General features: G+C 37.6%; 1 protein-coding gene across 1 annotated transcript in view; it reads right to left on the bottom strand.

Annotated features, from left to right (window-relative positions):
* CCDC148 (coiled-coil domain containing 148) overlaps window positions 1-14161 on the bottom strand; it is a 291005-nt gene that overhangs the window by 162358 nt on the left and 114486 nt on the right. The window contains exons 4-8 of the mRNA XM_033231425.1: window positions 13767-13870; window positions 9122-9204; window positions 8766-8917; window positions 1731-1826; window positions 1468-1649 (exon numbers count right to left, since the gene is read on the bottom strand). Coding sequence (XP_033087316.1) covers window positions 1468-1649; window positions 1731-1826; window positions 8766-8917; window positions 9122-9204; window positions 13767-13870 — 617 coding nt within the window. The remainder of the gene's footprint in view (window positions 1-1467; window positions 1650-1730; window positions 1827-8765; window positions 8918-9121; window positions 9205-13766; window positions 13871-14161) is intronic.

Raw genomic sequence — 14161 nt, 5'->3', positions numbered from 1 at the left:
GGGAAAGGAGGTCCCGGGCCAGCCAACTTGCTTTAAATGATAGGGTCAGATCTACCCTCTTCCCAGCTGCAGTTAATCAGTCTGATTATAATGCCCTCTCCACTACCAAACAAAAAATCCTCTTCCTCTTTCTTGATGAGTTCTAAAATCTCTTTAACAAGATTGGGATGGGGGAGTGGGAAGAGAATGTTCATTTAACAATTGGAAACTTCAGTGTAGTGCATGGTTGAGTTAGGACTTCACTATGACTGAGTTCCAGTTAACATGTAATTAATCAATCATCAAGTGTAAATTGTATATTATTATTTCTCAGCTTTACTGCAAGATAGGAAAGAAGAAAGGAAAGGAGAGAGATGGGGAAGGAAAGGCTATCAGGAGACCAAAAGGTATGTGATGGGGAGAAGCTAATGTCAGAAAAAGGGCTCCAATTTCACCTAGAATTGGCTCTAATCACTGACAAGTGTGCTAAAACAAATAGCAGCTATAACTGAAGAGTTTGGATCAGGAAGCCACCAAAGCAAATAACTCTACTTGGTATAATTTAAGGGTTTTTCCCCTGTAATTTATTTCTTACCAGTAGTAGTTTCATACAGAGGAGCTGCAGTTCACAGGCAATTCATAACAAATATAAATATTTGTCATATTCATCTTCTTCCATTCCAAAGTTATAAACCTTTTATTTTAATTTACTATAAATGTGTCCCTTCAATAATTTTCTTTTTAAATATACATTCTTTTGGGGAAAATATTGAGGTCAATATCATAGCACACAAAGCTGTTTCCCTACCAAATGTCCTCTAGAAGCTTTATATACACTATAAGGTAGACCATTGATCTAGTTCAGAGTGGTGTATCTGGATTTGTCATCTAAGCGAATTTTAACATAGAAGACACTAGAGAAGATGACCACTGCCAAACTGAATTTTAAATCACTGAACATTACATTCACCATGAAGAAGTGATTAATCACTCTTGGGAGAAAACCAGAAGTCTATTTCCTAAAAATGAAATTTAACACATAGAAAAAAAAATTTTTTAATTTATAAAACATACTCTGTGTTTATCATAGGATAAAATTACAGTCAATTACAAGTAACATAATTCCATGGGTACATTTTCCACTGTATCAATTACTGCAGAGCAGCTTCATATCTTGAAAAGAAAAGTTCTGGTTACTGAAAATTCATATTTGAAAACTATTTCTTATCTGTGTTGTGAAGAGCTCAATAAGAGAGATATTTTCAACATGTCTTAACCTTACAAAAAAAATTAAGAACTATTATGTCAAGAAACTTTTTGAAAAAATAAAACCCTCTCCATTTAGCAAATAGTCAATCTAAACATTTATTGATTGTATTCCAATTACATAGTAACTATTCAGTAAGTTGGAAGTATAGTGACCCCAAACAAAAACAAAAAGTTAACGTCAAAAGTCTACACAGAACTCAATAAGTTTTATCTTATCACCTGTATATGTCTTCCAACTGCAGATCAAAGTCTTGAAGCTTCTTTTGATATTTCTGTGTAAACTTACAGAACTCACTGTGGATTGAAGATTTCAAATCAGGGTATGGGCATTCCAAACTTTCTAGTTCAATGGGCAGTTCACTAAGCATGTTAGTCTTTTCTTCCAAAGAATGATCTAGAATCTGAAAAAAAGTATATGATTATTTTATTTAACATAAATGACAATTGAAAAACACATAAATTACTAGCCACATCACACTTACCTTTATACTCCAGTGTGAAAGATCATTTTCTATTCTCTGTTGCTCCAGGCTAAGTCTTTCAAAGATAGTTTTCAATTGTTTCTTCACAAAGTCAACCTATAGGACATTTGGAACAAGTAATATGCAAATTATTGCAATTCATTCCATACTTATATTTAAAGACACAAGAATTATTCTCAAACGCCAATCAGTAATGAAGTTTAAAGACCTGTGGAAGAGAGTTAAAGAGATGCCAGCCAGGTAGGCAGTGCTCATCAGACAAATGAGCTGCAATGAGGCTTCTAGACATCCCAAAAATAAGCTCAGAAAGTTCAGTACAGTCACAGCCACTCTGCACACACATTTTTATTTTCTCTGTGGTAATGCAGAGAACTTACCAGATGTCTGTGCTCCAATCACCCCTTCCTTCTCTTGCATTCTTGCCTCTAATCCCCAGCTGGGCATACATTTATATTTTTTATGACTATTTATAAAGCAATATAACATTACAGAATAACTGAAAAATAGAAAAAATCAAAACCGCCTAAATTTTTATCAAACATAGCACACATATACTCAAGAAGCTTATGCTCAATTAAGGGGAAGCAGCTGACAAACTAATTTTAAAAAAATGTGAGAAAGGGTCAGGAGCAGGAAGGCAATGTCAAAATAGGGTGGTGTAACAGGGAGCGACTGAGGCTTCTTAGCACAGGCCTCTCAGAGAAGAGGACATTTAAGCGAAGATCTACACGGCAAAAAGTGGCATCAAGAGGAGAGAGGAAATAGCCAGTACAGGAAAGGGCCTGGCATGTCGGAGAAACAGAAAGAAGGCCAGCCTGGGTGTGACTGAGCTTTTATGGCAAAGGGGAAATGTCAGGTAGCAGATGTGATTGAAGAAGCAAAAAGGGGGCCAGGTGGCTAGAAGGACTTATGTACTCACAGGAGCCCCTGGGGAATTTCAGCAATAGGATGACTTAATCCCCCTGTGCTGGGGTAAGATCCCAGGATGCACTGGGAGGAGAGGCAAGAATGAAAGCAGGGAAGCCAGTTATGTGACCACTGGGACATTCCAGTCAAGAAATGAGGGTGCTCCACCAGGAGATTATATCCCACACCTGGCCAGGAGGGTCCCACGCCCACGGAGCCTCCCTCACTGCTAGCACAGCAGTCTGCGATCCAACGGCAAGACAGCAGCCAGGCTAGGGGAGGGGTGCCCGCCATTGCTGAGGCTTAAGTAGGTAAACAAAGCCACTGGGAAGCTCGAACTGGGTGGAGCTCACAGCAGCTCAAGGAGGCCTGCCTGTCTCTGTAGACTCCACCTCTGGGGACAGGGCACAGCTAAACAACAACAACAACAACAACAACAAAAGCAGCAGAAACCTCTGCAGACGCAAACGACTCTGTCTGACAGCTTTGAAGAGAGCAGTGGATCTCCCCACACGGAGGCTGAGATCTGAGAATGGACAGACTGCCTGCTCAAGTGGGTCCCTGACCCCTGAGTAGCCTAACTGGGAGACATCCCCCACTAGGGGCAGACCGACACCCCACACCTCACACGGTGTAGTACACCCCTGGGAGGAAGCTTCCAAAGCAAGAATCAGACAGGTACACTCGCTGTTCAGCAATATTCCATCTTCTGCAGCCTCTGCTACTGATACCCAGGCAAACAGGGTCTGGAGTGGACCTCAAGCAATCTCCAACAGACCTACAGCTGAGGGTCCTGACTGTCAGAAGGAAAACTAACAAACAGGAAGGACAGCCACACCAAAACCCCATCAGTACGTCACCATCATCAAAGACCAGAGGCAGATAAAACCACAAAGATGGGGAAAAAGCAGGGCAGAAAAGCTGGAAATTCAACAAATAAGAGCGCATCTCCCCCTCCAAAGGAACGCAGCTCATCGCCAGCAACGGATCAAAGCTGGTCAGAGAATGACTTTGACGAGATGAGAGAAGAAGGCTTCAGTCCATCAAACTTCTCAGAGCTAAAAGAGGAATTATGTACCCAGCGCAAAGAAACTAAAAATCTTGAAAAAAGAGTGGAAGAATTGATAACTAGAATAAGTAATGCAGAGAAGGCCATAAACGAACTGACAGAGATGAAAACCATGACACGAGAAATACGTGACAAATGCACAAGCTTCAGTAACCGACTCGATCAACTGGAAGAAAGAGTATCAGTGATTGAGGATCAAATGAATGAAATAAAGTGAGAAGAGAAATCTAAAGAAAAAAGAAGAAAAGGAAATGAACAAAGCCTGCAAGAAGTATGGGATTACGTAAAAAGACCAAATCTACGTCTGATTGGGGTGCCGGAAAGTGAGGGGGAAAATGGAACCAAGTTGGAAAACACTCTTCAGGATATCATCCAGGAGAACTTCCCCAACCTAGTAGGGCAGGCCAACATTCAAATTCAGGAAATACAGAGAATGCCACAAAGATACTCCTCGAGAAGAGCAACTCCAAGACACATAATTGCCAGATTCACTAAAGTTGAAATGAAGGAAAAAATCTTAAGGGCAGCCAGAGAGAAAGGTCAAGTTACTCACAAAGGGAAGCCCATCAGACTAACAGCAGATCTCTCAGCAGAAACTCTACAAGCCAGAAGAGACTGGGGGCCAATATTCAACATTCATAAAGAAAAGAATTTTAAACCCAGAATTTCATATCCAGCCAAACTAAGTTTCATAAGTGAAGGAGAAATAAAATCCTTTACAGACAAGCAAATGCTGAGAGATTTTGTCATCACCAGGCCTGCCCTATAATAGCTCCTGAAGGAAGCACTAAACATGGAAAGGAACAACCAGTACCAGCCATTGCAAAAACATGCCAAAATGTAAAGACAATCGAGGCTAGGAAGAAACTGCATCAACCAACGAGCAAAATAACCAGTGAACATCATAATGACAGGATCCAGTTCACACATAACAATACTAACCTTAAATGTAAATGGGCTAAATGCTCAAATTAAAAGACACAGACTGGCAAACTGGATAAAGAGTTAGGACCCATCATTTTGCTGTATTCAGGAGACCCATCTCATGTGCAGAGACACACATAGGCTCAAGATAAAGGCATAGAGGAAGATCTACCAAGCAAATGGAAAACAACAAAGGCAGGGGTTGTAATTCTAGTCTCTGATAAAACAGACTTTAAACCATCAAAGATCAAAAGAGACAAAGAAGGCCATTACATAATGATAAAGGGATCAATTCAACAGGAAGAGCTAACTATCCTAAATATATATGCACCCAATACAGGAGCACCCAGATTCATAAAGCAAGTCCTTAGAGACCGACAAAGAGACCTAGACTCCCACACAATAATAATGGGAGACTTTAACAACCCACTGTCAACATTAGACAGATCAACGAGGGAGAAAGTTAACAAGGATATCCAGGAATTGAACTCAGCTTCACACCAAGCAGACCTAATAGACATCTACAGAACTCTCCACCCCAAATCAACAGAATATACATTCTTCTTAGCACCACATCACACTTATTCTAAAATTGACCACATAGTTGGAAGTAAAGCACTCCTCAGCAAATGTAAAAGAACAGAAATTATAACAAACTGTCTCTCAGAACACAGTGCAATCAAACTAGAACTCAGGATTAAGAAACTCACTCAAAACTGCTCAACTACATGGAAACGGAATAACCTGCTCCTGAATGACTACTGGGTACATAATGAAATGAAGGCAGAAATAAAGATGTTCTTTGAAACCAATGAGAACAAAGATACAACGTACCAGAATCTCTGGGACACATTTAAGGCAGTGTGCTGAGGGAAATTTACAGCACTAAATGCCCACAAGAGAAGGCACGAAAGATCTAAAATTGACACCCTAACATCACAATTAAAAGAACTAGAGAAACAAGAGCAAACACATTCTAAAGCTAGCAGAAGGAAAGAAATAACTAAGATCAGAGCAGAACTGAAGGAGATAGAGACACAAAAGCCCTTCAGAAAATAAGTGAATCCAGGAGCTGGTTTTTTGAAAAGATCAACAAAATTGATAGATTGCTACCAAGACTAATAAAGAAGAAAACAGAGTAGGATCAAATAAACACAATAAAAATTGATAAAGGAGATATCACCACTGACCCCACAGAAATACAAACTACCATCAGAGAATACTATAAACACCTCTATGCAAATAAACTAGAAAACCTAGAAGAAATGGATAAATTCCTGGACACATACACTCTCCCAAGACTAAACCAGGAAGAAGTTGAATCCCTGAACAGGCCAACTGCAGGCTCTGAAATTGAGGCAATAATTAATAGCCTACCCACCAAAAAAAGTCCAGGACCAGATGGATTCACAGCTGAATTCTACCAGAGGTACAAGGAGGAGCTGGTACCATTCCTTCTGAAACTATTCCAATCAACAGAAAAAGAGGGAATCCCCTCTAACTCATTTTATGAGGCCAACATCATCCTGATACCAAAGCCTGGCAGAGACACAATAAAAAAAGAGAATTTTAGACCAATATTTCTGATGAACATCGATGCAAAAATCCTCAATAAAATACTGGTAAACCAAATCCAGCAGCACATCAAAAAGCTTATCCACATGATCAAGTGGGCTTCATCCCTGGGATGCAAGGCTGGTTCAATATTCGCAAATCAATAAATATAATCCAGCATATAAACAGAACCAAAGACAAGAACCACATGATTATCTCAATAGATGCAGAAAAGGTCTTTGACAAAATTCAACAGCCCTTCATGCTAAAAACTCTCAATAAGTTCGGTATTGATGGAATGTATCTCAAAATAATAAGAGCTATTTATGACAAAACCACAGTCAATATCATACTGAATGGGCAAAAACTGGAAAAATTCCCTTTGAAAACTGGCACAAGACAGGGATGCCCTCTCTCACCACTCCTATTCAACATAGTATTGGAAGTTCTGGCTAGGGCAATCAGGCAGTAGAAAGAAATAAAGGGTATTAAATTAGGAAAAGAGGAAGTTAAACTGTCCCTGTTTGCAGATGACATGATTATATATTTAGAAAACCCCATCGTCTCAGCCCAGAATCTCCTTAAGCTGATAAGCAACTTCAGCAAAGTCTCAGGATACAAAATTAATGTGCAAAAATCACAAGCATTCCTATACACTAATAAGAGACACAAAGAGAGCCAAATCATGACTGAACTCCCATTCACAATTGCTTCAAAGAGAATAAAATACCTAGGAATCCAACTTACAAGGGATAGGAAGGACATCTTTAAGGAGAACTACAAACCACTGCTCAGTGAAATAAAAGAGGACACAAACAAATGGGAAAACATTCCATGCTCATGGACAGGAAGAATCAATATCATGAAAATGGCCATACTGCCCAAGGTAATTTATAGATTCAATGCCATCCCCATTAAGCTACCAGTGACTTTCTTCACAGAATTGGAAAAAACTTCTTTAAAGTTCATATGGAACCAAAAAAGAGCCGCATTGCCAAAACAGCATGGTACTGGTACCAAAACAGAGATATAGACCAATGGAACAGAACAGAGCCCTCAGAAATAATATCACACATCTACAATCATTTGATCTTTGACAAACCTGACAAAAACAAGCAATGGGGAAAGGATTCCCTATTTAATAAATGGTGTTGGGAAAACTGGCTAGCCATATGCAGAAAACTGAAACTGGACCCCTTCCTTATACCTTATACAAAAATTAACTCAAGATGGATTAAAGACTTAAACATAAAACCGAAAACCATAACAACCCTAGGAGAAAACCTAGGCAATACCATTCAGGACAGAGACATAGTCAAGGACTTCATGTCTAAAACACCAAAAGCAACGGCAACAAAAGCCAAAATTGACAGATGGGATCTAATTAAACTAAAGAGCTTCTGCACAGCAAAAGAAACTACCATCAGAGTGAACAGGCAATCTACAGAATGGGAGAAAAGTTTTGCAATCTACTCATCTGACGAAAAGGGCTAATATCCAGAACCTACAAATAACTCAAACAAATTCACAAGAAAAAAACAAACAACCCTATTGAAAAGTAGGCAAAGGATATGAACTGACACTTCTCAAAAGAAGACATTTATGCAGCCAACAGACACATGAAAGAATGCTCATCATCACTGGCCATCAGAGAAATGCAAATCAAAACCACAATGAGATACCATCTCACACCAGTTAGAATGGCAATCATTCAAAAGTCAGAAAACAACAGGTGCTGGAGAGGATGTGGAGAAATAGGAACACTTTTACACTGTTGGTGGGACTGTAAACTAGTTCAACCATTGTGGAAGACAGTGTGGTGATTCCTCAAGGATATAGAACTAGAAATACCATTTGACCCAGCCATCCCATTACTGGGTATACACCCAAAGGATTATAAATCATGCTACTATAAAGACACATGCACACGTATGTTTATTGCGGCACTATTCACAATAGCAAAGACTTGGAACCAACCCAAATGTCCATCAATGACAGACTGGATTAAGAAAATGTGGCACGTATACACCATGGAATACTATGCAGCCATAAAAAAGGATGATGTCATGTCCTTTGCAGGGACATGGATGCAGCTGGAAACCATCATTCTCAGCAAACTATTCCAAGAACAGAAAACCAAACACCGCATGTTCTCACTCATAGGTGGGAATTGAACAATGAGAATACTTGGACACAGGAAGGGGAACATCACACACTGGGGGCCTGTCATGGGGTGGAGGAAGTGGGAAGGGATAGGATTAGTAGATATACCTAACGTAAATGACGACGAATTAATGGGTGCAGCACACCAGCATGGCACATGTATACATACGTAACAAACCTGCATGTTGTGCACGTGTACTCTACAACTTAAAGTATAATAAAAAAAAAATATATATATACACATATAAAAGAATAACTCAAAAAATATTTAGCGGATAGAATTAGCTGACCTATTTAAATATTAATTACATATTAATATTAACTAATACACAAGTCACACATTGTTTCTTTTCTCAAACTCTTCTAGTTGGGATAAAAATGAAGTATTACATTATCGAAAAGAAAGGTAACATACTAACCTCTTCCAATACTTTCACGGAGTTACACTCAATATGTGGGTGTGAATGCTGCAAAGTGTGATGCTGTCTGTATTTTAGATCTGCTCTCAGCTGCTGAATAGGATTTATCACATTTTTAAGATATGTGCACCATTGTTCTGATAGCTCTTGCTCTATGGTGAAACAAAATGGAATCAAAGGAACACATTATTATTTTAAGTGTCTCCAAGAACAGATGATTAGAGTACAGATTTATTTGGGGATTCCTTTAGAAAAAAACTAACGGCAGTTAATATTAAAAGAACATGAAGTGAGTGGCCCATTCTCATTCTTCAAAATAAAACTCTCCTTTAAATATAGGATTAAACAAATCTTACCAAAATTTGTAAGGTCACAAAGACATTCATTTCCAATGTTCTCTTCATTGAGAAGGGATTTTATTTCAGATTCCATTTTACATCTGAAATAGATGTGATCTCAATAAATGTTACAATCATAAACATACATCTAGCTTTTTAAAAAATAACCAAAGAGATATTTAATCTAATGTGGCTTTGTCATCCATTCATTTATTTAAACCATGTACTAAATTCCTAACATGGCTTGAGTCCTTGCTAGACACTGAGATAGATGCATAGGCTCAGACAGAAGAAACAGCATGAGCAAAGGCCAGCCCACAGCAGGTCCTAGCATTGCGTGTGGAGAGGGCCTGGGGCATTGGGAAGCATTGAAGGTCGGTAGACTGACCTCACTTCCTCAGATCCATGTTTCAGAAAGATTCCCAAGACAGCAAGATAGAGCAGAAGGAGATGTGAACGATAGAGATGGAATATGAAGAGGAGGGTGTCAGACAAACCTAGACCAACAAGGAGGTAATTTTTAAAGTTCAGAAAGAATGAGACCCTGAATCGCAGAGGTGGAAGTATACTTTATTTTTTATATACTAATAAGAACAACAAATCTTCATGAGCTTATATATGTATACATATATATGTGTACACAAGTATGTACATATATAAAATATATACATTATATATAGATAAAATATATTATATATAATATATATTATATAATATATAAAATATATAATATATATATTATATATTTTTTATATATGTATATTATATATATATATTTTTTGACCGAGTCTCCCTTGGTCACTCAGGCTGGAGTGCAGCGGCATAATCTCGGTTCACTGCAACCTCTGTCTCCTGAGTTCAAGTGATTCTCATGCTTAAGCCTCCCAAGCAGGTGGAACTACAGGCACGTGCCACCACACCTAGCTGATTTGTGTGTGTGCGTGTATTTTTAGTAGAGACAGGGTTTCACTATGTTGGCCAGGCTGGTCTTGAACTCCTGACCTCAGGTGATCTGCCTACCTTGGCCTCCCAAAGTGCTGGGATTACAGGTGTGAGCCACCATACCTGGCCTATATATTTTAAAAAGAGTCATTTTTTAGAATAAAACCATAACTAACTCGAAATGGGTATCCACAAATATTATAGTCTACCCCTTGCTTATGGCAGATTCAATTAAATCATAGAAAAGAAAAGAATTTTATCATGATTATTACAGTATTAAAATGGTATAAAATTAAAAAGCAGCAATTATAATCCTTTAATATAATTATTATTTTTATTTTTCCAGATAAGTTTCTAGCCCTCATCTACATGTAGATATATTTCACATGGTCATAACATGGCATACTTAACATTTTATATTGTGGGTTTTTTTTTTTTTTTTTACTAACACTAATTTTCTTTTAGATATTTCTAAATGGTTTTCATAATTATCATTTAATGACTCCATAGTATTCCATTTTATGTATGTGTCATTCTTTTTTTTTTTTTTTTTTGAGAAGGATTCTCATTGGGTTACCCAGGCAGGAGTGCAGTGGCGTGATCTCAGCTCACTGCAACCTCCACCTCCCGGGTTCAAGCGATTCTCCTGCCTCAGCCTCCTGAGTAGCTGGGACTACAGGTATGCGCCATCATGCCTGGCTAATTTTTGTATTTTTAGCAGAGACAGGATTTCACCATGTTGGCTAGGCTAGTCTCAAACTCCTGACCTCAGGTGATCCACCTGCCTCAGCCTCCCAAAGTGCTGTGTCATAATTTTCTAAGCCAATTTACATGGGGCAAGGATTTGGTTTTTGTTTGAATGTATAAAGGAGGGGTGATATTGTAAATGATACCTCACTGTCTATTTTTCCAGCAGGTAGTTTCTGCCAGAAATATTTTTAAGATCACATTTGCAACTGTTACATGGAGGATGAGTGCATAATGGTTGAGTCAAACCAGAAGTTATTCCAGAACAGATTTGTTTAACCAAAAACATAGCACTTAAAAACCATCTAGCTCAGCACCCAGAAAGTCATAACAGAGCATATAAACTGCCAAAAAAATGAAGACATGGGTAATTTTTGATGTTCTGAGGAGACTGATTCTCCACCTAGAACTTTGGCACCTCTCTGGAAGGATAAGAACCTGTACCAGGTAGACACCTGAAGGCCCAAAAATGCCCTTCACCAGGATGTCTTATTTGCAGGTGGTTGCACTGAGTAGATTATTATGTCATCTGGGCAAATGAGCACACAAAAACTTAAGGGATTCTTTGTGGTACCAGAATGAAACAATGGAGAAAGTACCTCTGGGAAAGTATATCAAAAACCTCAAGGGGTATATAGTTTCATTAAGCATAACACAATTTAAATAAAATGGTACAAATATAAATATTAAACATAATTTTACATTTGAAAATTTTGTCTAGTTTTCTTAGTACAGATTACAAAGAATTAAAATTTGGCAACTTGTTTTCATTTTGTTTTGTTGTTTTTAGACATGGGGTCTCACGATGTTGCCCAGGCTAGAGTGCAGTAGCTGTTCACAGGTGCAATCATAACGCACTGCAAACTTGAACACCTAGGCTCAAGTGATCCTCCTGCCTCAGCCTCCCAAGTAGCTGGGACTACTGGTATGCACCATCACACCCTGGCAAAACTTCTTTTGTTTTTGCCAGCAAGGCTAGACCAGTTGGATCTCAGCTGACGTAAACAGAACCCTGTAGAAAAAGGAAAAAGCTACTCAACTCCAAGGTCATAGAGCACAGAAGTTAGGGGCAAACGTTCCAATCCCAGCTCCACACAGACTAGGTTATTTATGATCTACAAATAACTTTCATCATCTGAGACACAAGACTCTCATTTGTAAAACTGAGACAGCAATAACTACTACTTTGCAGGGTCATTGTAAATATTAAAGGAGATAAAACATGTAAAGGACTTAACATATTCAGTTGGTGCAAAAATAATTGTGGCTTTTGCCCAACCTAGTATTACGTGGCACATATTGAATTACCTAACAAACGTTAGGTGTCATTGTAGGCCCTTATCCTCTGCCTGCCTGAGTTTCTTAAATGTTGTCTTTTATGGTAAGGCATAGAATCTTACTTATTAAAAGGGGATGTCGATTTCTAAAGGTTGACAAACACTGTTAGGACTTTAACTACTTCTAATTTGTTGGTGGCCCTAAATTCTCCACAAGGTAGTCATTTCTCTAACTTATCTCCTATTGCTGTTAGTTTTCAGTAGCACTAAACACAAATTGAAATTAGCCTGCATTCTAGAATAACACAGAAACTTATCCTGGAATTCTTCATTTTGTCCAATTTTCAGCCCCTTAGAAGTTCTGAGACATTAAGGTTATCATTACCTAAGTGTTCCCCACCTCCATTTTCTTTGTGTCATTCCAGGTCAGCCAAAAGAATTATTTTCCATCATGATATATATACATCTCTTCTGCCTAGCTTAAGAACAACTTAATATACACAGTAAGAAAGATGTGGAACAGCCAAGATTAAAAAAAAAAAAACTTTACCCAGTGTCTTCCTTTACATTTGAACTTGAATCAGTGAACACCATAATTAAAGCTTCCTAATGGCTTTCCTTTTTGTCATGTTTCAAGTTATGCACATTTTCAAAAAAAAAATTCCAAAGGGCTCAAACATTCTCTCCACAAAAGGTGACTTTTGAGGGATAGGATGGGTCTAATTTCATTGTTTTTATAGTAGATGTATGGTGATGAAATCCATATAACTTTGTTTTTCTATGTTTTAAGTTACACAATAATGTAAAACCACTTTCAATTATAAGCCTTCTACTTCACAGAGGAGTCACCTGCCAGAATAAGAAACTCATCAACATGAAAAATACCTAAGTCAAAAGTAAAGTTAATGGTATTTAGAAACTTTACTTAGAATAAGACCACAGAAATTACCTCTTTTGATATAAATGTTTTAAAATGCACATTTTAAAAGCACACTTTATAAACATCATCACTAAAACAAGTATATATGCTATAAATGAAGGAGAAACACATCTGCCTTCTTTTTTTGCCTTGACTTTTGAAAAAAACTAATTTTTCAAAGATTACAATGAAGATCAACTGTAGAATCAATATTTCATTTTAATTTATCTTTATGTGACTGCTGGAAATAATAACAAAAGTCAAAAAGCAAAATTGAGTAAGTTAGTAATGATGCAGTTACACCCAGAAACCATTTGCAACTTGAACTCCTTGTTCATTAGGTCATCCATGTATTAAAAGCATTTACATCTCTCCTACGTATTCTACTACATAAAAATGAATATGATGAGATATTTGCCTGTGATAGGATCTCTACCACTTTATAGGGAAGAAAAACACATAACCAAAACATTATAATCCAATATGCTAAGTATGATACAACTAAATACAAGTATGAGAGTGGGAGTGTGGAAGTGATTGGCACATACAGAAGATTATCTTCTTTCCGAAAGGAGGCAAAAGCCATATTAATATATTCACTGGATTTCAGATTAAGCTGAGGAAATGAAAGGATTTTAATTTAACTCACATTCAAGCTGTAACTTTAAATTTTTTATTGCAATGGTTAATTAACATGGAACATTATAGAACATCTGACGAGATAAGTGCGATTCCTAGTAATTCCTACGTGTTCTTAACTATTTCCCCCAGTTCTTACCTGACTTCATTCAGTCTCTGGTATTCTTGCCACCACACTTGCTTGTGTTGTTTTATTAGTGTTTGTTCTTTGGATATCTTTGAAGTCAACATTGCTTTTCTGATCTAGATTTAGAGGAACAAAAGAGGAGCAACTTCAAAGATTTCAGAATGTGTTTTTCACAAAGAAATGTTTAATCTGAATTTTCTAAGTTAAATAGTTGCTCTTGTTAAATTCTTATTAGTGCATCTTCTAACACAAAATCTACCTAAAATAAGTTTGGTTTCTTAAAGCAGGGAGGAGAAAGAAAAATGGTTAGGAATACTGACAACCTTAAGAACTGTTTTTAAAGTACTTATTAAAGGTGAAGTCATTCTATTTTCCATACATGAAATAAATAATACCTTAATTCATAT

This window comes from Trachypithecus francoisi, unplaced genomic scaffold (genome assembly GCF_009764315.1).
Source record: "Trachypithecus francoisi isolate TF-2019V2 unplaced genomic scaffold, Tfra_2.0 Lachesis_group13, whole genome shotgun sequence".
NCBI lineage: Eukaryota > Metazoa > Chordata > Mammalia > Primates > Cercopithecidae > Trachypithecus > Trachypithecus francoisi.
The sequence above is the reverse complement of the archived record's forward strand: the minus strand, read 5'-3'. Positions and strand labels throughout refer to the sequence as shown.